The sequence below is a fragment of the Phoca vitulina genome, unplaced genomic scaffold, assembly GCF_004348235.1.
Source record: "Phoca vitulina isolate PV1807 unplaced genomic scaffold, GSC_HSeal_1.0 scaffold8, whole genome shotgun sequence".
NCBI classification, from domain to species: Eukaryota; Metazoa; Chordata; class Mammalia; order Carnivora; family Phocidae; genus Phoca; species Phoca vitulina.
Window position 1 is genome coordinate 26,192,969 of NW_022589711.1, and position 25,447 is coordinate 26,218,415.

General features: G+C 37.3%; 1 protein-coding gene across 5 annotated transcripts in view; it reads right to left on the bottom strand.

Moving 5' to 3' along the window:
• Window positions 1–25,447, bottom strand: part of SENP7 (SUMO specific peptidase 7) — a 139,884-nt gene that overhangs the window by 101,410 nt on the left and 13,027 nt on the right. For all 5 annotated transcript variants that reach the window (XM_032406434.1, XM_032406435.1, XM_032406433.1 and 2 more), the window contains one exon: window positions 20,478–20,576. In XM_032406434.1, the coding sequence (XP_032262325.1) occupies window positions 20,478–20,567 (90 nt within the window). In that variant the 5' untranslated portion in view covers window positions 20,568–20,576. The remainder of the gene's footprint in view (window positions 1–20,477; window positions 20,577–25,447) is intronic.

Here is a 25,447-nt window from a genome sequence, read left to right on the forward strand (position 1 = left end):
TCACAGTTATGATTTGTTTTTCTTTTAGTCTATGAACCTATTATATGCTATCTCTGAAAAATAAAAATCAGGTAACAAAGAATTCTCCTATAAACTGATTATGAATGGGAATTTATTCACATACATAATCTGAAAGCTACCTGACCACAAATAGGAAAGTTAAGATAGCATGAATAATTTTATTTTAAATATGAAAAAGGCTTTTAGAAGAAAAAAAGACTTTGTTTACAGACAGGATTAAAGCATTCAGTTACATCATTTTATCCCTCTCATTCTGGCAAGGACACCAAAATAAATACTATGCTAATTAAAATAAAACAGTCCACAGTAACTACTAAAATTTTTCTTGGACAAAATCAACTCTACATGCATTCTAAGTGGTGTGGGGTTCACAATCTCAACTGAGTGCTTCCTTAGATACTAAAAAGGAACCAAAGCTGTATCTTGAGGAAAATGGTGACTTTGTTCACAACTACTCACCCCTGTCACAGCTTACTGTAATAAAAATGCATGATGACTTTCCAACCAATTGAGATTATTGGTCTGCATTTAACTTTGTATCAGAATTTCAACTCTATTGGTTCTTCATCCAGTTTCCAAAGTAAGTAACATGTAATGCCAACAATGAAAACACTTACCAAAAACATAACCTGAAATTATTTGCTAGCCAGTATCTATTGAGCCACTAGATGAATTATGGGGAATCCTGCATACTCTTCAACCACTTTTCCCCAATGTTTTCCCCAAACACCCTACATGACTACAGAAAAATATATAACCAGGTAATTAACAATGAGACAATTCATGACCTTATTAAGATTTCACCTGTTTTATATGCACACATTTGGTATGAGTGCATTTTTAGTTTAGTGCTATTTTATCATATGTGCACATCTGTGTGACCACAACCAAAGTCAAAACATAGAAAAGTTGGGTCACACAAATCCTTTCTGCTCCCTTTTTATAAACACTGCTGCCACCCTCCCTTCCACTAACTCCTAGCCTCTAAAGGCCCTGAGAGTTTTCCTAGCAAATCAGACATTTAAGAAAATGAATTCTACACTCTCTATTCCATTAACTAGAATTCCCATTCTATAATGTAAGCATTGCACTGAAACTGAACCCATATAATGTCAGTAAAAGAAGAAAAAAACCTAACGTCCAACATCTCTGGTAAGCATAAACAAAAACACTCAACAAAAAAATTAGCAGATCGGGGGTGCCTGGGTGGCTCAGTTGGTTAAGCACCTGCCTTCAGCTCAGGTCATGATCTCAGGGTCCTAGGATCGAGCCCCACATCGGCCTCCCTGCTCAGCGGGGAGCCTGCTTCTCCCCCTCCTCCCCACTTGTGCTCTCTGTCTCTCTCTCTGTCCAATAAATAAATAAAATCTTTAAAAAAAATTAGATCAAAACAAGTAATATGTGAAAAGAATAATACAATACAGGAAATTAGGGTTTATTCCAGGGCAGAAAGGTCGTTCAATATTCAAAGATCAAACCAAAAAAAAAGACCCAACTGTACACTGAACACAGTATGAAAAGTCAAGGGATAAAGATATGCCATTCTAACACAGATCAAAAGAAAGTTAGAATAGCTATACTGATTTCAGACTCAACAAACTTCAGAAAAAGAAAAATTACCAATTTGGAGGGATATAGGGATAAAGAAAAATACTACATAATGATAAAGGGATCAATTCTCCAAGAAGACATAAGAATCTTTAATATTTATGTGCTCAACAATAAAGCACCAACATACATAAGGCAAAAATTGATAAAAATACAAGGACAAATAGAATCAATAATTTTAGTTGAAGACTTCAAAACTGCTCCATCAGAAACAGACAGATCCAGCAGGCAGATTATCAGTAAAGACAGACTTAAACTGAACAACACCATCAATCAACTGTATCCAAGTAACACTTATAGAATACTTCATCTAAGGTGGCACCTGGGTGGCTCAGTCGTTAAGCGTCTGCCTTCGGCTCAGGTCATGATCCCAGGGTCCTGGGATCGAGCCCCGCATCGGGCTTCCTGCTCTGCAGGAGGCCTGCTTCTCCCTCTCCCACTCCCCCTGCTTGTGTTCTCTCTCTCGGTGTATCTTGCTCTGTCAAATAAATAAAATCTTAAAAAAAAAAAAAAAAAATACTTCATCTAAAAACAGAAGAATACACATACTCAAGCTCATACGCTAAGTGGGGAATTCATCGCATTGGATGTAGCTATTTAAAAAAAGAGACAGGGGTGCCTGAGTGGCTCAGTCGTTGAGCGTCTGCCTTCGGCTCAGGTCATGATCCCAGGGTCCTGGGATCAAGCCCCACATCGGGCTCCCCGCTCAGCGGGAGGCCTGCTTCTCCCACTCCCCCTGCTTGTGTTCCCTCTCTGGCTGTGTCCCTCTCTGCCAAATAAATAAATAACAATCTTTAAAAAAAATAAAATAAAATAAAAATAAATAAAAAAAAAAAAGAGACAATTCAGGCAGCCTGGATGGCTCACTGGGTTAAGCAGCTGCCTTCGGCTCAGGACATGCTCCCAGGGTCCTGGGATTGAGTCCCACATCGGGCTCCCTACTCAGCGGGGAGTCTGCTTCTCCCCCTGCCCCTCCCCCTACTTGTGCATGCACACTCTCTCTCTCTCTCTCAAATAAATAAAATAAAATCTTAAAAAAACAAAATAAATTTTAAAAAGAGACAATTCTAAAATCAATAATCTAAACTTCTTGCTTTGGAAACTAAAAAAGAGCAAAATTACTCCAAAGTAGCAGATAAAAGGAAAAATAGAGCAGAAATCAATGAAATTGAAAATAAGAAATCAATAGAGAAAAATCGACAAAACCAAAAACTGCTTCTTTAAAAAGAACAATAAAATTGACAAACCTCAACCCAGGTTAACTAAGAAAAAAAGATAAAACACTAATTACTAATATGAGAAATGAAAGACAGGTAATCACTACTAATCCCATGGACACTATATAAAAATAATAAAAAATGCTATAAACAACTCTACTCTCACATGTTTGATAACCTAGATGAAATGAGCTAATACCTTGAAAGACACAATCTACCAAAACTTGCACAATGAGAAATACATAATCTGAATAGGCTCATATCTATTAAAGAAATTGAATCAATATTTAATACCTTCCAAAACAGACAGCACTGGGCCCAGATTGGTTCACTGATGAATTCTACCAAACATTTAAGCAACCACTTATACCAATTCTCAACAATTTCTTCCAGAAAACAGAAGCAGAGGAACACTTCCAAACTCATTCTATGAGGACAGCATTACCTTAACATCAAAACCAGAAAAATATATTATAAGACAGTGAAACTACACAATCTCTCTTAGAAACACAGATGCAAAAATCTCAAAAGAATCAAATCCAACAATGTACAAAAAGAATTATACAGGGGCGCCTGGGTGGCTCAGTCGTTAAGCGTGTGCCTTCGGCTCAGGTCATGATCCCAGGCTCCTGGGATCGAGCCCAGCATTGGGCTCCCTGCTCGGTGGGAAGCCTGCTTCTCCCTCTCCCACTCCCCCACTTGTGTTCCCTCTCTCACTGTGTCTCTCTCTGTTAAATAAATAAATAAAATCTTTAAAAAAAAAAAAAGAATTATACATCATGAACAAGTGAGATTTATTTCAAATATGCAATGCTGGATAATGGATTGGAAAATCCATTAAGGACAACAAGCCAAATAAGAAAAATCCAATGATCATATCAATAGATGCAGAAAAAAAGCATCTGACAAACTCTAAAAGCCATTTATGATTTTTTTTTAAAGAAAATTCTCAGCAAAGTAGCAATAGAGGGGAATGTTCTCAATCTAATAAAGAACATCTGCAGTAAACCTACAGAAAATATACTTAATAGTGAGAAATCAAATGCTTCCACACTAAGATAAAAAACAAAGCAAGGATGCACCTTTTCATCACTCCTATTCAGCCTCATACTAAAGTCCTAGATAATGTTGTAAGATAAGAAAAGGAAATAAAAAGTATACAGATTGGGGGGAAAAAAATAAAATTTTATTTAAGGTGACATAATTGTCTATGTAGAAAATCCCAAAGAATCAATTAAAAAAAAAAAAAAAACTCCTTCAACAAATAAGCCATTATAGCAATGGTGCAGGAAACAATATATTTATACAAAAGTCAATTACTTTCTTCTTTAAAACTAATTTACAATGAGGGGCACCTGGGTGGCTCAGTTGGTTAAGCGTCTGCCTTCAGCTCAGGTCATGGTCCCAGAGTCCTGGGACCAAATCCCGCATCAGGTTCCCTGCTCTGTGGGAAGCCTGCTTCTCTCTCTCCCTCTGCCTGCCTCTCTGCCTACTTGTGCTCTCTATCTCTGTGTCAAGTAAATAAATAAATAAATAATCTTTAAAAGTAATTTACATTGGAATTTGAAAAACAGTACTATCTACATTAGCACAAAAAAATATTTATGGACAAATCAAATAAAATACATATAAAATCTATATGACAAAAACCACAAAACTGTGTTAAAAGGTAATCAAAGTTCTAAATAGATATTTCACATACATGGATAGGAAGACTCAATATTCCAACGATGTCTTCCCAACGTGATCTATAGTCAACACAATTAAATATCCCAGAAAGTTAGTTTGTGGATGTTGACAAAGTGATTCTAAATTTTAAATAGAAAGCCAAAGACCCAGAATAGCCAATACAATATTGAAGAAAAACAAACTCAGAAAACTTACACTCCTAATGTCAAGACTTACTAGTCTTATTAGTTACTGTAGACTTAAAGCTGCAGTAACCAAGATAGCTTGGCATGGACAAAAGAACAAACAAATAGATCAATGGAACAGAATAAATAGCTGAGAAATAGATCCACATAATGCAATCAACTGATCTATGACATGGGAACAATGGCAATTCAATTCTGTAGGCTAGTATTTTCAACAAATGGTGCTGCTATCCCTGTAGAAAGATACAGAGACGTAAGTCTTACATCTTTCAAAAAATTAATGCAAAATGGGCCACAGATCTAAATATAAAATGCAAAACTATAAAATTCCTAAAAGGTTTTCTCATCAGAGAAAACTTAGGTGACCTTGGGTTAGGCAGTTACTTCTTAGATATAATACCTAAAGCACTATCCATGAAGAAAAAAAATGATAATTTGGGCTTCACTGAAATTAAAACTCTGCTTTGTGAAAGACCATTAAGGAAATGAAAAGATAACACAAAGACTAGGGGAAAAAAACTTTGCAAAACACATATCTGATAAAAAGACTGGTATCCAAATGTACAATGGACTCTTAAAACTCAAAAATAAGAAAACAATCCAATTTTTTTTTTTTTTTTTAAGATTTTATTTATTTGACAGAGAGAGACACAGCGAGAGAGGGAACACAAGCAGGGGGGAGTGGGAGAGGGAGAAGCAGGCTTCCCGCTGAGCAGGGAGCCCGATGTGGGGCTCGATCCCAGGACCCTGGGATCATGACCCGAGCCGAAGGCAGACGCTTAACGACTGAGCCACCCAGGCGCCCCGAAAACAATCCAATTTTAAAAAGAGCCAAAGATCTGAAGGCACACTTCACCAAAGAAAATACACAGCTGGCAATTATACATATGAAAAGAAACTCAAGAAAATATGTCATCAGAGAACTGCAAGTTAAAACAAGATACCACTGTACAGCCTATTAGAATGGCTAAAACACAAAACATTGACAATACCAAATGTCAACTAGAATGTGGAGCATCAGGAAATCCCATTAGATGCTGGTGGGAATGCAATATGGTACAACCATTTTGGAAGACAGTTTAGCAGTTCCCAACAAAACTAAACCTACCCTTAACATACAACCCAACAACTGCAATCCTTAGTATTTAGTGAAATAAGTCAGAAACGTGTCCACACAAAAACATGCACATGAATGTTTACTGTAGCTTTATTCATAACTGCCAAAACTTGGAAGCAACCAAGATGTCTTTCAACAGGTGATGGATAAACAAACTGTGCTACATCCATTTAACAGAATATTATTCAGCAATAAAAACAAATAAATAGTGGGGGAGGCTGTGCGTGTGTGGAGGCAGGGGACATATGGAAACTACTTTCTGCCCAATTTTGCTGCAAACCTAAAGCTGCTCTAAAAAATAGTCTTGTAAAAATTCTTTGTTTTTTAAGTATTTATTTATTTTAGAGAGAGAGATGGAGAGCATGCATGAGTGGGCAGAAAGGCAGAGGGAAAAGGAGCAAAGAAGCAGACTCCCTGCTGAATGGAGAGCCTGATGCAGGGCTTGATCTCAGGACCCTGAGATCATGACCTGAGCCAAAAAAAAAAAATTGGATGCTTAACTGACTGAGCCACTCAGACGCCCACCAAAAATTCTTTTTTTTTTTTTTTAAAGAAATGAGCTATCAAGCCCAAAAAAGACATGAATGTAAAAGCATATTGCTACACGGAAGAAGACAATCTGAAAAAGCTGCATGATTCCATGTGACATTATTGAAAAAGTAAAACTGGAGATATTAAAAAGATCAGTGGAGCACAAAGATTTTTTTAACAGTGAAATTATTCTGTATCACATTGTAATGGTAGATACATGCCATTATACACTTGTCAAAACAAAGAATATACCAGAGAAAACATGAACCCTAATGTAAACTATGGACTTCAACTAACAATAATCTACCAGGGATAATTCCAGTTAAAGATGACAATGTAGTAGGCTCCTGAAATCACTTTCTCCCACAGACATACCAAATCTACAGTTACATACAGAACAATTCCCTCTGAAAAAATCCAGAAACTAGCTGAAAAACTCCTCTAAATATCACAGGAATGAGAAAAAAAAAAAAACACTGGAACATGTGGGAGAAGCTGAGATAATCTTGCCATAACCACACTACCAGCAAAATGGAACACAACCAGGAGGAAACTGACAACTCCCAGCTTCTGCCTAAGGTACAAAGGATCTGGACCCCACATCTGGCACCCTGACCTTTATGATTATCACCAAGAGACAGGCTACTAAAACATCTAGCTTTGAAAGCCAATGGGGCTTGCATCCATGAGACTCACAAGGCTATAGCAAACCAAGAGACAGTTCTTAAAAGGCTCACATGGACTCACCATGGCTAACACTCCAGGACCCATCATAGAGGTAGCAGACTAAAACACACCCAGAAAGAGGTCTGTTTATCTTAGAAGCTGCAGCCTGAGGACAGGCTTCTAATTTAACATGCATTTAGAGGCCAACTACAATTCTCTCCAGAGACTATGGAGGCAAGCAGATGCCATCTCTATGTCTCCCTCTGCTTCACTCCAGAATGCCACTATCTCCTGAAAAGGAGCTTATGCACAAGTCTGACATGCTGGTTTTTGCAGCTGCTATCTACGGGATGCCCCTTGATCACATGGCTGTGGTGGCCAGTGGGGAATATGCTCATGGATTCCACAGGACTGAAACAAACAGAGAAACAGTTCTTAACACCAGCTATCCCCCAGGGCACACAGCACAGAGGGAGCAGACTCATCTACCAGTCTTCCCCTGGAAGAGGTATCTTTGCATACTTTTAAAGCTGCTGCCTGAGGATCCAGCTTCCAATCAGCCTGACTAAGATCACCCCTTAGAGACACTGACAGGTCTTGGCACACCCTAAACTATCGGGAGCCACTAAAGAACAAAGAAGTCAGCTTGGACAGTCCCAAAGGTTTGAGAGACAACAAGAGCTAAGATAGAGTTCAACTCCTATACAAGATCACACCTTCAAGACTAGGAAGTGGCTGTTTCATATACTGCACAGAAACCAACTAGAGTGGAGGAAAATGAAGCAAAGGAATATGTTCCAAACAAAAGAACAATATAAAATCTCAAAAAAAGACCTTAATGAAATGGAGAAAGTGACTTAACCTGATAAATAGTTCAAAATAACTGTTATAAAGATGCTCACTAACATCAGGAGAACAATGCATAGACAAAGTGAAAATGTCAACAAAGAGAATATATTAAGTACCAAACAGAAATCACAGAGCTGAAGATTACAATAACAGAACTGAAAACTTCAATTAGAGAGATTCAACAGTAGACTAAATGAAGTAGAAGAAAGGACCAGCAAACTCAAAGACAGGGCACTAGAATTCACCCATTCAGAAGACCAAAAAGGAAAAGAAATTAACAAGAGTGAAGATATATTAAGGGATTTATGGAACATCAGGTAGACCAATATTCACATTATAGGGGTCCCAGAAGAAGAGAGAGAGAAGCGCCAGAAAATTATCTGAAGAAATAATGGGGAGGAAACAGACATTCAAATCCAGGAAGCCCAGAAAGTTCCAAAACAGATGTTCCAAATTAGATCTCCAAAGAGATTCACACCAAGACACATTATAGTTAAATTGCAAAAAATTAAACACAAGGAGAATATAAAAAGCAACAAGAGAAAAACAACTTGTTATACACAAGGAAACCCCCTCCCAAAAGATTACTAGCAGATTTTTCAGCAGAAACTTTGCAGGCCAGAAAAAAGTGCCATTATGTATTAAAAGTGATGAAACAGGGGCACCTGGCTGACTGTTGGTAGAGCATGCAACACTTGATCTCAGGGGGTCATGAATTTGAGCCCCACAATGGGGATAGAGATCACTTAAAAATAAATAAACTTTAAAAAAAAAAAAAAAGGTACTCAAACAACCAACCAAAAACAAGAATAAAATCACCAAAGGTGTCTTTCAGAATTGAAGGAGAGATAGAGTTTTCCAGACAAGCAGAAGGTAAAGGACGTTATCACCACTAGACTAGCTTTATAAGAAATGTTGTAGGGACTTCCTTAACCAAAAACAAAAGGATGCTAATTAGTAAGAAGAAAACATGAAAGTATGAATCTCACTAGTAAAGGCAAATATATAAATTCAGAATAATCTAATATAATTGTGGTGGGCTAACCAGTTCTAAGTATAATATGAAGGCTAAAAGAAAAATGTAAAAAAAAAAAAAACATAACTCTAACTATAGTAATTCATTAATGGATACACAAAATACAAACTGTGACATCAAAAACAAAATGGGCAGTGGATAAAAATGTAGAGCTTTAGAATGAATTCAAGTTTAAGTGGTTACCAACTTAAAATATACTGCTATAAAAATGTATGTAAGCCTCATGGTAAACACAAGCAAAAATCTCCAGTAGATACACAAAAGATAAAGGGAAAGGTATCAAACAATGTCACTACAGAAGATCATCAAATCACAAAGGAATAGAGCAAGAGAAAGGAAAGAAATAAGGGAATTACAAAACAGTCAAAAACCAATTAACAAAATGGCAGTAAGTCCATACCTATCAATAATTCTTTAAATGTAAATGGAATAAATTCCCTAATCAAAAGACAGAATGATTAAATGGATTAAAAAAAAAAACAACTATATACTGCCTACAAGAGACTCACCTCACCTTTAAAAACACACATAAGTTAAAAAAGAAGGGATGGGAAAAGATATTCCTTACAAAGGGAAACCAAAAAAAGCTGGGGTAAGTATGCTTAATGAGACAAAATACACTTTAAAACAGAAACTGCAATAATTGACAAAGTAGGTCATGATATAATGATAAAGGGGCCAATCCAACAAGAGTATATAACATTTATAAGTATTTATGAACCCAATATAGGAACATCTAAATATGTAAAGCAAATACTAAGAAATCTAAAGGGAGAAATAAACAATACAATAATAGTAAGAGATTCAATACCCCACTTTCACCAATGGATAGATCATCCAGACAGAAAATCAGTAAGGAAGGATTGGACTTAAACAGCACATTAGACCAGATGGACTTAAAAGACATTTATAGAACATTCTTCTCAAGCATACATGGAACATTCTCTGGGACATTTCATACATTAGGCCACAAAACAAGTCTTAATAAAATTAAGAAGATTGGTGGGGGGTGCCTGGGTAGCTCAGTGAGTTAAGCATCTGACTCTTGATTTCAGTTCAGGTCATGATCTCAGGGTCGTGAAATCAAGCCCAGCATTGGGCTCAACACTGGGCATGGAGACTGCTCAAGATTCTCTCTCTCCCTCTACCCCCCCTCAAAAAAAAAAGATTGGTGGGGAGAATGGGGGTGGGTGGGTGGTGATGGTAAAAAATTAAAAAAAATTTTAACCTAAAAATGTTTTAAATAAATAAATATAAGAAGATTGATATCATACCAAGCATCTTTTTCAAACACAATGGTATGAAACTACACATCAATCACAAGAAGAACACTGAAAAACTCACAAATATGTGAAGATTAAACAATATGCTCCTGAACAACCAATTGGTCAAAGAAGAAATCAAAAGAAAAATAAAAAATATCTTGAGACATATGAAAATGGCAATATATAAAAACTTATGGGATGCAGCAAAAGCAGTACTAAGAGAAAAGTTCATAGCAATAAACATCTACATTAAGAAACAAAAAGATCTGAAATGTGACTTTACACTTCAAGGGATTAGAAAAAGTACAAACTAAGCCCCTAAGTTACTGGAATGAAGGAAGTAACAAAGATCAGAGTGGAAACTGAGACTAAAGAGACAACAGAAAAGATTAATGAAACTAAGAGCTGGTATTTTGAAAAAATAAACAAAACTGACAAATCTTTAGCTAGACTCGCCAAGAAAAAGAGAGAGAATTCAATAAGTAAAAACCGAAATGAAAGAGGAGACATTATCAATGATACCACCAAACTACAAAAAATCATAAGAGGCTACTATGAAAAATTAATTAAACAACACACTCAGGACAACCTAGAAGAAATAGGTAAATTCCTAGAAACATGACCTACCAAGAATGAATCATGAAGAAACAGAAAATCTGAACAGCCTGATTACTAGTAAGGAGATTGAATCAGTAATCAAAAACCACCCAACAAATAAAAGTACAGGACAGAGAGTTTCCCTGGTGAAGTGTACCCAACATTTAAATAAGAATTATTACCAATTTTTCTCAAACTCCTCCAAAACATAGAAGAGGAATCACTCCCAAACTTATTTTACGGGCCTTCAATACTCTAATACCAAAATCAGACAAGGACACTCAAGAAAATTATAGACCAGAGGCGCACCTGGGTGGCTCAGTCGGTTACGAGTCTGCCTTCAGCTCAGGTCATGATCTCGGGGTCCCGGGATTGAGCCCTGTGTCGGACTCCCTGCTCAGTGGGGAGTTTGCTTCTCCCTTTCCCACTGCCCCTCCCCACCACTCATGCTCTCTCTGTCTCTCACACACACTCTCTCTCTCAAATAAATAAAATCTTTAAAAAAAAAAAAAATTACAGACCAATATCACTGATGAAAATAGCTACAAAAATCCTCAATAAAATATTAGCAAATCCAATTCAACAATACAAAAGAATCATACACCAGGATCAAATAGGACTTATTCCAGGGGCGCCTGGGTGGCTCAGTCATTAAGCATCTGCCTTCAGCTCAGGTCATGATCCCAGGGTCCTGGGATCGAGCCCCGCATCAGGCTCCCTGCTTGGCGGGGAGCCTGCTTCTCCCTCTCCCACTCCCCTCCTCGTGTCCCCTCTCTCGCTGTGTCTCTCTCTGTCAAATAAATAAATAAAATGTTCAAAAAAAAAAAAAAATAGGATTTATTCCAGGGATGCAAGTAAGGTTCAGCACCCACCAATCAATCAATGTGAAAGAATAAAAGTAAAACATATCACCATCTCAACAGATGCAAAAAAGCATCTGATAAAATTCAACATCCATTCATAATAAAAACTCTCAACAAAGTAAATATATATGGAATGTACCTAAATATAATAAAGATCATATATCACAGCCCACAGTGCCTATCATACTCAATCATGAAAAGCTGAAAGTTTTTCCTCTAAAATCAGGAAGAAGACAAGGTTTCCAACTCTCCCCACTTTTCTTTAACTGAATACTAGAAGTCCAAAGAAATCTCACAATTAGGCAAAAAATAAATAAATAAAAGACAACCAAATCAAAAAGAAGTAAAATTGTCTCTATTTACAGATGACATGATATTATATATAGAAAAGCTTAAATATGCCACCAGAAACTTAGAACTAATCAACAATTTCAGTAAAGTTGCAGGATACAAAAATCAATGTCATTTCCATATACTAACAACAAACTATCAGAGATATTAAGAAAACAATCCCATATAAAGCAAAAAAAAAAAAAAACCCACAAAACAAAACAAAACAAAACAAACCATCTAGGAATAAATTCAACCAAGAAGATGAAAGTCTGGTACATTGAAAACTGTAAGACACTGACAAAAGAAACTGAAAAAGACATAAATAAATGAAAAAATATTCTGTGCTCATGGATTAGAAGAATATTGATAAAATGTCCACACTACTCAAAGTAAACTACAAATTCAATGTAATCCCTATCAACATTCCAACAGCACTTTTCACAGAAATAGAACAAATAATCCTAAAATTTGTATGCAACAACAAAAGAGCCTGAATAGTCAAAGCAATCTTAAGAAGAAAAAGTTAGAGGCATCATACTCCCTCATTTGAAACTACATTACAAAGCTATAGTAATCAAAACAGTATGGCATTGGCATAAAAACAGACCTAAGATCAATGGAAAAAAAAAAAAGAGAGAGATCAATGGAACAGAACAGAGCCCAGAAATAAACCCATGCATATATATTCAATTAATAAATAAAAGGAACAAAAAACATACAATGGGGAAAGAATACTCTCTTCAATAAATGGTGCTGGGAAACTGGACAGCCTTATATGAAATAGTGAAATTGGACCACTATCTTACACCACATAAAAAAGTCAACTTAAAATGGATTAAAAACTTGAACATAAGACCTGAAACCATAAAGCTCCTAGAAGATGGCAAGTTCCTTGATGTTGGTCTTAGCAATGATTTTTTGAATCTGACACATAAGCAAAGGCAACAAAGACAGAAATAAATAAGTGGGACTATATCAAACTAAAAAGCTTCTGTACAGCAAAATGAAAAGGCAACCTACAGAATGTAGAAATTATTTGCAAATCACATATCTAATAAGAGGTTAATATCCAAAATATATAAAGAACTCATACAACTCAATAGCATTAAAAAAAATCCAATTTAAAAATGGGTAGAAAGGGGTGCTTGGGTGGCTCAGTCAGTTAAGCATCTGCCTAGGGCTCAGGTCATGATGCCAGGGTCCTGGGATCCAGCCCCACACTAGGCTCCCTGCTCAGCAGGGAGTCTGCTTCTCCCTCTGCCTTCTCCCCCTGCTTGTGCTCACTCGCTCGCTCTCTCTCTGTGTCAAATAAATAAAATTTTAAAAATTAAAAAATTAATTAATTAAAAAAATAAAAATAAAAATGGGCAGAGGGTCAGGGCACTTGGGTGGCTCAGTTGGTTAAGCGTCTACATTTGGCTCAGGTCATGATCCAGGGTCCTGGGATCAAGCCCCCCATCAGGAGCCTGCTTCTCCCTCTCCCTCTGCCTCTCCCTCTCCCTCTGTCCCCTCCCCCTGCTGATGCTTTCTCTCTCTATCTCACACTCTCTCTCTAATAAATAAAATCTTGAAAAAAAATAAAATGGGCAGAGGGTCTGAATAGATATTTTTCCAAAGAAGACATACAAATGGGCAATACCTACATGAAAAGGTGCTCAACATCACTAATCATCAGAGAAATGCAAATCAAAACCACAGTGAGCTATCACGTCATACCTGTTAGAACAGACATTATCATAAAGACAGACATAACAAGTGTTGATGAGGATGTGGAGAAAAGGGAATCCTTGTGCACTGTTGGTGGGAATGTAAATTGGTACAACCAATATGGAAAACAGTATGAAGCTTCCTCAAAAAATTAAAAATAGAGGGGCGCCTGGGTGGCTCAGTCGTTGTGCGTCTGCCTTCGGCTCAGGTCATGATCCCAGGGTCCTGGGATTGAGCCCCGCATCGGCTCCCTGCTCCGCAGGAAGCCTGCTTCTCCCTCTCCCACTCCCCCAGCTTGTGTTCCCTCTCTCCCTCTCCCACTCCCCCTGCTTGTGTTCCCTCTTTCACTGTGTCTCTCTGTCAAATAAATAAATAAAATCTTAAAAAAAAAAATTAAAAATAGAACTACCATATAACCCAGCAATTCTACTTCCACTTCTGGGTATTTGTCCTTAGGAAATGAAATCACCATTTCAAAAAGATATCTGCAACCCCATATTCATTGCAGCATTATTTACAATAACCAAGAGATGGAAACAATGTGTCTGTCAATAGATGAATGGAAAAAGAAAATGTGGTATACAAACACAATGGAAAATTATTCAACGATAAAAAAAAATCTTGCCATTTGCACAACATGGATGGGCCCTGAGGGCCTAATGCTAACTGAAATAAGTCAGAAAAAGAAACAAATACTGTATGATCTCACTTATAGGAGGAATCTAAGGGAAAAAAAGAAAATCTGAACTCATAAAAAGAACAAATTTGTAGTTGCCAGAGGTGGGAAGTGAGCAAAGTGGGTGAAGGGGGTCAAAAGGTATAAACTTTTAGTTACAAGATAAATAAGTCCTGGGAATGTGATATACAGCATGGTGATTTACTTAACGATACTGATTATTTATCTGAAGTTGTTAAGAAACTAGATCTTAAAAGTCTCATCATAAGAAAACTATTACTATGTGTGCTAATGGATGTTAATTAAACTACTGTGCTGGGGCGCCTGGGTGGCTCAGATGGTGAAGCGTCTGCCTTCAGCTCAGGTCATGATCCCAGGGTCCTGGGATCGAGCCCCACGTTGGGCTCCTGGCTCAGCGGGGAGCCTACTTCTCCCTCTCCGTCTGCCTCTCCCCCTGCTCATGCTCTCTCTTTCTGTCTGTATCTCTGTGTCTCAAATGAATAAATAAAATCTGTAAAAAAATAAATAAATAAACTACTGTGCTAATCATTCTGCAATATATAAATATATCAAAATATTATGCTGTACACCTAAAACTAATACAATGTTATATGTCAGTTATATCCAATAAATAATAATAATAATTTATCAGTATTGGCTTATCAACTGTAACAAATGTACCACACTGATACAAAGATATTAATAAAGGAAATTGTGTGGGGGTAACAGGGAGGGGGAACTGAGGGGTATATAGGTACTGCTGGTACCATCCCTTCAATTTTTTTGTAAACCTAATATTACTCTAAAAAATAAAATCCGTTAATTAAAAAAACAAACAAACTGGCAATATCAAGTGCTAAGAAAGATACAAAGCACCCAGAACTCTCCATACATTGCTGCTGGGAATGCAAAAATGGTACAACCACTCTGGAAATCAGTTTGGCAGTTAATATACACTTATCATATGACCCAGGAATCCCACTCCTAAATATTTACCCTAGAGAAATTAAAATTTATGCTCACAAAAAACCATGTATGCAAATATTTATAGCAACTTTATTCTTAATGGCCAAAACCAGGAAACAACCCATATGTCCTTCAATGGGGAGAACAGAAAAACTACTGATACACACAAAAACATGAATGAATTTCAATGGCATTATGCTAAGTAAAAAGTCATTCTCAAAACATTACACTCTATGATTCCATTTATGTGACATTCTGGAAAATGTAGAGGTATAGCTACAGAAAACAATGTTACCAGGGGTTAAAAGTGGGGACAAAGTATAATTACAAAGGGGACAGCACCAGGGAGTTTTTTGGAGTAATGGAACAGTACAATATCTTCATTGTCATGATACTTATATGAGTCTATACAGATCTTGTAACTCAGAACTGTACACTGAGAAAAAAAACTACAAATACACACACACACACACACACACACACACACACCCCTTTATTATGGTGGTGGTTGCAAAAGCATATACATTTGTCAAAGTCAGAGAAGAATTAAAATGGATTAATTTAACTGTATATAAATTAATTCTCAATAAAACTTATTTTTAAAAGGGCAAAAAAATTGAATACACACTTCACAAAAAAAGATATACAATAGCCAATCAACATATGAAAATGTCTTAACACCATTAGTCATCAGAAAAATGCAAATTAAAACCAAGTCAAAAACTCCATCAACAGAAGAATTAAATAAACAAAATGTGTTATAGCCACAAAATGGAATATTACTTAGCAATAAAAAGGAACAAACCACTGATAGATGCAAAACAGAGATGAATTTCAACATTTTACTGAGTAAAGGAAGCAAAACATAAAAGAGTAGTGTATGAACAGGCAAAACTACCCTACAGAAATAGAAATCAGAAAAGTGGTTCCAGTAGTGGGGTGGGGGTTGGGACAGCAGGCAAAGCTAAGATACAATGGAAAGGGAGACAAGGGAACTTTCAAGGCTCATGACAATGCTCTATTCCTTTGGAAACAATGGGACAGTGAACATCACTTTTCATATTATAGGGAACCATTTTTTTTTTTTAAAGGTTTTATTTATTTATTTGACAGAGAGAAAGACAGCCAGAGAGGGAACACAAGCAGGGGGAGTGGGAGAGGGAGAAGCAGGCCTCCCGCGGAACAGGGAGCCGGATGCGGGGCTCGATCCCAGGACCCTGGGATCATGACCTGAGCCGAAGGCAGACGCTTAACAACTGAGTCACCCAGGCGCCCCTAAAGGGAACCATTTTTGAGTGGGATTGGTTACATATGTCACATTAGTCAATATTCATCCAGTTATATACCTAAGACCTGTGGAACCTATTTCATGAAATAATATCTCAATAAAAACCACAAATAAGTAAACAAATGAGTTAAAATTCTGCTAAAGACTATGCAAAGTTATCTTTGTCATTCACAGAAACCCACTAAAAACAATTTAAAAAGGGTGTGTGGGGAGTGCCTGGCTGGCTCAGTCAGTAAAGCATGGGACTTTTGATCTCAGGGTTGTAAATTCAAGTCCCACAATTGGTGTAGAGATTACTTTAAAAAAAAAAATAAATCTTAAAAAAAAGGTATGTGAGAGAAACAACTACGCAAGATACTGGTACAACCTCAAACTCTACAAACTATGAAGCATACTTAGCAAAACCTGTGAAGTCTAAAGAAACAAAAGAGCATAGCAATGCTGACACATGTATCACTTTAAATCTCAAACGGGATACAGATTTCCAAAACCTTAAGTATCACTATCTTCAGGAAGACATCCAACGGGTGGGAAACTAGGCCTAGGAAAAGAAAATATGTCTCTGAAGACACCCTGTTTTATTCAGTGGGTTAGAGGGAACTAGAAGAAAGTAAATGGTTAGCTTCTCAGGAAAAGGAGACTGCTGAAATAGAGAGTTAAGGAAAAAGAGAAGACAGAAGATTATAACACAATGACTTAATACTTAAAGAGCTCTCAGGTAATCCACATCTGCCTCTTGAAGGCCAAAAACTAAAAGATATGTATGACCCAAGAGTAAAGGAAAAAACACATTTAGTGAGATACCGCTTAAGAAAATTAAGCCTATGGCTACTTCCAAGAGACTGTGTGTGTGTGTGTGTGTGTGTGTGTTTAAAATTATTTAGGGGCACCTGGGTGGCTCAGTTGGCTAAGCGTCTGCCTTCGGTTCAGGTCATGATCCCGGGGTCCTGGGATCGAGCCCCGCATCAGGCTCCCTGCTCAGCAGGGAAGTCTGCTTCTCCCTCTGCCCCTCCCCTGACTCGTGTGCTCTCTCTCTCTCTCAAATAAAAAATAAAATCTTAAAAAAAAATAAAATAAAATTATATATATTGTACATATGTTTATTCCACAATAAATTCAATATCCTAAGACAGAATACATAAATGCAAAGAGACCAAATTTTCTTAAAATAATGTTTTTTTCTTCCTATTAAATTGGCAACAATTTTACTGTATGATAATATCCAGTGCCAGTAAGTTTCTAGAAAAATGGGAGCTCTCATTGGTGACAATACAAATTGTGCATATTTTCTGAGAGACAATTTTGTAATGTTCATTAAAATTTCATATATAAATTCCCTTCAACCTAGTAATTCTGCTCAAAAATGGTTTTCTACATATGAAAAACGATGTGTAAAAAAAAAGGAAAAAACTTGTTCACTGCAGCATTGTTTCCATTCGCAAAACTCTAGAAACAACTAATACCAGTGAACTAAGTGGATTATGTATATGGTGACAGATGATAGCTACACTTGTGAGCATAGCATAACATAAAGGGAAGCTGAATCACCATGTTGTATACCTGAAACTAATGTAATATTGTGTGTCAATTTTACTAAAAAAAAATTTTTTTTAATTATGGTATATTGTAAATTTTTACAGTACTACAAAGCCAACAAAAATAAATAAAAGAAGTAGATCTAAATGTATTAAAATAGGGAAACCTGGATGGCTCAGTCAGTAGAGCATGTGATTCTTGATCTCAGGGTTGTGAGTTCAAGCCCCACGTTAAGTGCAGAGATTACTTAAATAAATAAATCTTTATTTATTTATTTTAGGTTTTATTTATATATTTGAGAGAGAGGGCGAGAAAGTGAGGGAGAACACAAGTAGGGGGGGAGGGATAAAGGGGAGAGGGAGAAGCAGACTCCCTGCTAAGCAAGGAGCCTGATTCAGGACCCCCAGGACCCTGGGATCATGACCTGAGCCAAAGGTAGATGCTTAACCAACTGAGCCACCCAGGCACCCAATAAATAAATCTTTAAAAATAAAAAAAATGTGTTAAAACAGAAAAAAAAATTTTAGCATCTATTAAATGAAAACAAAGCACAGAACAGTATATATTTCATGATCTCTGTTCTGTAACAATTAAAAAATAATACAAATTATTATTTATGTAGGCATATGTATTTTTTTTCTTGAAAGGAATGAAAAAAAAAGTATTAATGGTGGTTGCCTTTAGGAAAAAGGAACAGAGAAAGATTATTTATTTCACCTGTACCTTTCTTTACATCCCAAATTTTCTAACCTTATGCAAATTTTTTTTATGTCAGCAGAAGTCATCTTGTCTCATTTATTATTTCCCTTTTTTGTACCTTGTATATAAAACAAACAAATGTATTATTTGATAGTTAAATTTTTAAAAAATGTTAAAGCAACTAATATTAATGACAAATCTTTCCTCTGAGAACAAGTTATAATAAATGGTTAACTTTTCTTGTCTGTAACATAAAAACATTCAACATGACTTAAAATTTGTTATCCTAAAATGCTAATCTTATGAACTGAATTGTGCTTCCCCCTGCCAATTTCATATGTTAAAGTCCTCACCATCAATATGACCATATGGGGAGATGGGGCGTTTACAAAGATAATTAAGTTTAAATGAGGTCATAAGGGTAGGGACCTAATCCAACAGGGCTAGCGTCCTTATAAGAGGAGAAGCACCAGGGATGCAGGTACACAGAAAAAAAGGTCATAGGAAGAAACAGCAAGAAGATGGCCATCTATAAGCCAAGGAGAAAGGCCTTAGAAAAACCAACCCTGCATGCACCTTGATCTTGGACTTCAGCCTCCAGAACTGTTAGAAAAGAAATTTCTGTTGTTTAAGCCACGCAATCTGTGGTATTTTGTTATGTTAGCCTAGCAGACTAATACAGGCTCAAATGGATAAACTGGAAAATCTGAGAAAAATTCTATTTTTAAAAATTGACTGTGAGTTATACCAGGCATGAGGAAAAAAATAATACTTAAAATGTGTCATCTTGGGGCGCCTGGGTGGCTCAGTCGGTTAAGTGTCTGCCTTTGACTTAGGTCATGATCCCAGGGTCCTGGGATCGAGACCCACGTTGGGCTCCCGACTCAGCGGGAAGCCTGCTCCTCCCTCTCCTGCTCCCCCTGCCTGTGCACTCTCTCCCTCTCCCTCTCTCTCTCTCTAATAAATAAAATCTTTAAAAAAAAAAAAAAAGTGCCATCTTAAGCCTTATTCATGAAAGCTCCATAATATACCATATACCTTTTAAAGTACAGTTGTGTCACATTTTAAGATATACCCTCTTAAATTTACAAAACAAGAGCAAAAGAGCAAATGATTCTAATAAGCTTAATATGCTCATAAATTTAAAATATCTTTTATAATAACGAGATTTAAATTTCAAGAAAACAATCATATAAAATAAGGTATATTTAAACTAAAGGAGACCCCAACCTCAAAGCATCACTTCAACAAATACCAGAAATAAACTAATTAAAAACCTGCATATAGGGGCGCCTGGGTGGCTCAGTCGGTTAAGCAGCTGCCTTCGGCTCAGGTCATAATCCTGGGGTTCTGGGATCAAGCCCCACGTCCAGCTCCCTGCTCAGCAGAGAGCCTGCTTCTCCCTCTCCCCCTGCCTGCCACTCTGCCTACTTGTGCTCTCTATCTCTCTGTCAAATAAATAAATAAAATCTTTTAAAAAAATAAAAAATAAATAAAAATAAAAACCTGCATATAACACAAAAAAACCCAAGCAACGATATATAAGAAAATGAAAATTCAGTTTTATTTAAATATTTTGAACACACCAAACAACACTATGAACTTAAAAGAAATTAGTTTTTATTTACCCCCTGCAAAGGGAGATCCCAGTGTTCTGAGCTTCTGAGTTTGGACAGTGGGGACTGAACACGAACATCTTCCGGTTTTGCATTTAACATTTTTGTTATCTGAAATCAGAATGAGAAAATAATCAGTTTAACTGAAATATAAATAAGAACTGAATCATATTAACCGAACTAACAGAACCATTATATTAACCTGCCTTAATACTTTGCTATTAGTTTTTTGGGTTTTTTGATTTTTTAAAATAAGCTTTACACCTAACATGAGGCTTGAACTCATGACCCTCAGATCAAGAGTCACATGCTCTACTGACTGAGCCAACCATGCGCCCCATTTTGCAATTAGTTTTAAAGAGTTTTAAATTCAGTGCTTAGGGGCTCCTGGGTGGCTTAGTCGGTTAAGCATCTGCCTTCGGCTCAGGTCATGATCCCAGGGTCCTGGGATCCAGCCCCGCATGGGGTTCCCTGCTTAGCGGGGAGCCTGCTTCTCCCTCTCCCTGCTGCTCTGCCTGCTTGTGTGCTCTCTCTCTCTTTCTCTCTGCCAAATAAATAAAATCTTTAAAAAAATAAATACATTCAGTGCTTAATTTACAGGCAGTTAAATATAATTTATTTAAAAAACCTCTCATTCAGTATTAAGGTAGATAAATTAAGTATCACAATAGCCTCCTAACTATTCTCTTACCCGCAGTCTCTACCTCTTCTAATCTTTCAAACACTATCCCCATAGTTCTCTAATACACAAACCTAATGATCGCTACAATATTTAACATACAACAGCACCCACTACTCAAAGATAAAACTCTTAACAATCTGGGTTCCTTAACATCAGCCACACATCACTGACTCTACACCCCAACCGCACCATTTACTCAACTTCCTTCAAACACGTATTATTATTTTATATCTCTAGACCTTTGTATGTACTGTTCCCTTTGTATGTATGTATGAATGCCCTTCCCTCTACTTTTCCCTTGTGAAATACTTCAAATTCTGCTCAAAATTATTCTCCTATCCACACAACTGTCACTCCCGCAACCAAGGCATTCTTTTCTCTCAGTATTAGTACTTGGTACATTTTTATTATGTTATTTATATTACATGTATCAAACTGTATTATAAATATTTGTCTACATGTCTGTCTTCTCCAGGCTATGGAGGTCTTTAAAGAGAGTGCCCTGTGTGCCTGGGTGGCTCAGTCAGTTAAGTGTCTGCCTTCAGCTCGGGTTGTGATCCCACAGTCCTGGAATCAAGTTCAGCATCTGGCTCCCTGCTCAGTGGGGAGTCTCCTTCTCCCTCTGCCTCTGTCCGCCCCTTCCCCCCCACCCCCCCGCTGCTCATGCTCTCTCTCTCACTCACTCTCACTCTCAAATAAATAAAATCTTTTTAAAAAATTAAAAAATAAAATAAAGAGAGTACCCTGACTTAGTCGCCTTTATATATCCGAAGTATATGGCTCATGATGTGCTGAATGAGTGTATGGATTGTAACCACAAGTTTGAAATCACTTGTTTGGAACTTAAAATACCTTAAATTTCACATTAAGAGAAAGTTATAAACAATAGTTAAGCATCAAATTCAGCCTATAAAATATAACATACAATAAGTACTATATCAACTACAACTAGCAACAATCCATAAAATGATTTCAGTGAGAGTAGAGCAAAAGTCAGGAGGATAGAATAAATTTGAAGAAAGGATACCTCAACTCTTATATCACTAGCACCTCTGAGTTGATCCTCTTAGGTACTAATAACTTCTTAATTATTTATATCTAATCTGTATTAAAAGGTATCTCTTCATAATTCTTCATCTGCAAAAGACAATTTTATCTCTAAATCATTTCCTTTGGGGGCGCCCGTGTGGCTCAGTCGGTTAAGCGTCTGCCTTCAGCTCAGGTCATGATCCCAGGGTCCTGGGATTGAGCCCTGCATCGGGCTACCTGCTCAGCAGGGAGCCTGCTTCTCCCTCTCCCTCTGCCTGTCGCTCCCCTTGCTTGCGCTCTCTCTGTCAAATAAAGAAATAAAATCTTTAAAAATAATAATAATAAAATAAATCATTTCCTTTATATTCTTAATTAGGGAACAACAATTGCTTCCTCAAAGGGTAAAGGTAAGGGCTTCAGGCTGTTCACACCCATGGATCCTCTGTGAGCAGGTTATTTAGCCTACACTGGATTTTGCGGCATACTATATTTTCCAAAAATGGCCACAATATTCCACATCCCACATGCTCTTCTTACGATGTGACACTGACAGTCCTCCAACACCAGGGCACTCTACATTCCTTCCCCTTGAATCTGGGCAGAACTGTGACTTCCAAGGCTAAATCATTAAAGGCATTATTTATATTGCTTCAGCCTGCCTCTCACATTCCTGTGTGTCCTCCCTCCCTTCCTTTTTTTTTTTCCCCTTCTCTTTCTCTCAGTATACATTCCTCAGGAGACCTGAACCACTAAGTAAAAAATCTTGGACACCATTAAGCAGCTATACTGGAAGATACTGACTCTTCTCAGCACAGATATCAAGATAAGTGAGTGAGCAACCTTTACAGGCCCTAGCCTCCAAGCCAACCTAGCTAACTCCCACGTAAAACAAAGAAGAGTTATCTTCAATTGAACCCTGCCCAGACTGCAGATTCCTGAGCAAAGTAAGTTCAAGCCACTAAGTTTGGGGGTAATTTGTTACATGGCCCTAGTAATAACCTAAAAAGTTACTCAGTTCAAACTTGAAGGACAGGGGCGCCTGGGAGGCTCACTCAGTTAAGTGTCTGACTTCAACTCAGGTCATGATCTCAGGGTCCTCGGATGGAGAACCGTGTGGGACTCCCCACTCTGCGGGAAATCTGCTTCTTCCTCTCCTGCTGGCTCTGCCCCTCTTCCCACTCATGCGCATTCACACGCTCTCTCTCTCTCTCTCAAAAAAAATAAATAAAATCTTTAAAAAAAAAATCTAAAAAAAAAAAAAACTTGAAGGACAGCAACTAAGATGTGGAAAAAGTAAGAGTTGGTTATGCATGTTGAGTATATTGTAAAATTAGTTTCTTATAAAATACTGCTGATGTCTTCCATGGAAGATTTTGTATTCCTTTTTCACAGTAATTAGTTTTCAATCACTTTACCTACGAATGGTTTAGACTCAGTATTAATGAATTATTTACACTAATAAATATTCATGCATACTTCCATTAGGATGGACACAAATCGTAATCTATCCTATTTTCAAAAAGGGCAGTTCTCTATTCCTCCAAAGTATAGACACATGAAATCTGGATGTTTATTAAAACTCTATCCATTAGGGGGCGCCTGGGTGGCTCAGTTGGTTAAGCGACTGCCTTCGGCTCAGGTCATGATCCTGGAGTCCCTGGATCGAGTCCCGCATTGGGCTCCCTGCTCGGCAGGGAGTCTGCTTCTCCCTCTGACCCTCCCCCCTCTCATGTGCCTGCTCTCTCTCATTCTCTCTCTCTCTCTCAAATAAATAAACAAAAAATCTTAAAAAAAAAAAAAAAAAACTCTATCCATTAGCATCAAAAGCTTTAAAAATCGAAGTATATATAAATATTTATGAACAGGGATATAGACTCCATATTACTTTTAATATAGAAAAACTAGAAACAATAATAAAAGAATAATTAAACAGAATTATGGCAAAACTAAACCAAATGAGATACTATTCGGTTGTTATTAAATAACATGTTCCTGAAGATTAATGATATTAAGAAATTATTTTGGGAGCTCAGTCAGAAGAGCATGCAACTCTTGATCTCAGGGTCATGAGTCTGAGCCCCATACTGGGTGTAGAGATTACTAAAAAATATAAATAAACTTAAATTTAAAAAAAGAAATTATTTTGAACATAAGTATAAAAGAAAAAATACAGAATCTTTTTTTTTTTTTTAAAGATTTTATTTATTAATTTGAAAGAGAGAGACACAGCAAGAGAGGGAACACAAGCAGGGGGAGTGGGAGAGGGAGAAGCAGGCTCCCCGTGGAGCAGGGAGCCCGATGCAGGGCTCGATCCTAGGAGCCTGGGATCATAACCTGAGCCGAAGGCAGACGCTTAACGACTGAGCCACCCAGGCGCCCCGTTTTACTTATTTTTTAATAGGAATACAATGCAATTATAAAAGGAAAGGGAAAAAAATATTAACATTTAAAGCTCCAGAAAAACCTCTCCTGTAGCTTCCTGATTAATAACTTATAGATTTCAATCTCTCACTCTAATATTGTATATGAGTATAGGACAAGCAGATTTCAGGTACAACTAACTACTCTACTGTCAATTTTTTCTACACTAACTTCATGTGCATATTATGAACAAATAAGTAAATATATGGTAGATAATGACAGAAAAAAAGTTAAAAATAAAAAAAAGGGAAAAGGCTAGGATAAGCTCTGTGGTGTTGGACTGGAATCAGAAGTATCAGTATTGGGGCACCTGGGTGGCTCAGTTGGTTAAGCGTCTGCCTTCAGCTCAGGTCATGATCCCAGTGTCCTGGGATCGAGCCCCGCATCGGGCTCCCTGCTCAGCCAGGAGTCTGCTTCTCCCTCTCCCTCTGCCTGCTGCTCTGCCTACGTGTGCTCTCTCTCTGTCAAATAAATAAAATCTTTAAAAAAAAAGAAGTATCAGTACTAAACTCATGGTTTCTCATAGATGTACAGATAGAGAAATATAGAGATGTGTGTATGTGTATGGGTTAGCATAGAAAAATTTTTCTAGGGGCACCTGCGTGGCTCAGTCGTTAAGCGTCTGCCTTCAGCTCAGGTCATGATCCCAGGCTCCTGGGATCGAGCCCCACATCGGGCTCCCTGCTCGGCGGGAAGCCTGCTTCTCCCTCTCCCACTCCCCCTGCTTGTGTTCCCTCTCTCGCTGTCGCTCTCTCTGTGTCAAATAAATAAAATCTTTAAAAACAAACAAAAAAAAATTTTCTAGTCTTCTCTAGTGAGAGCCTAGAAACAATGACACCCCAAGAGCAAT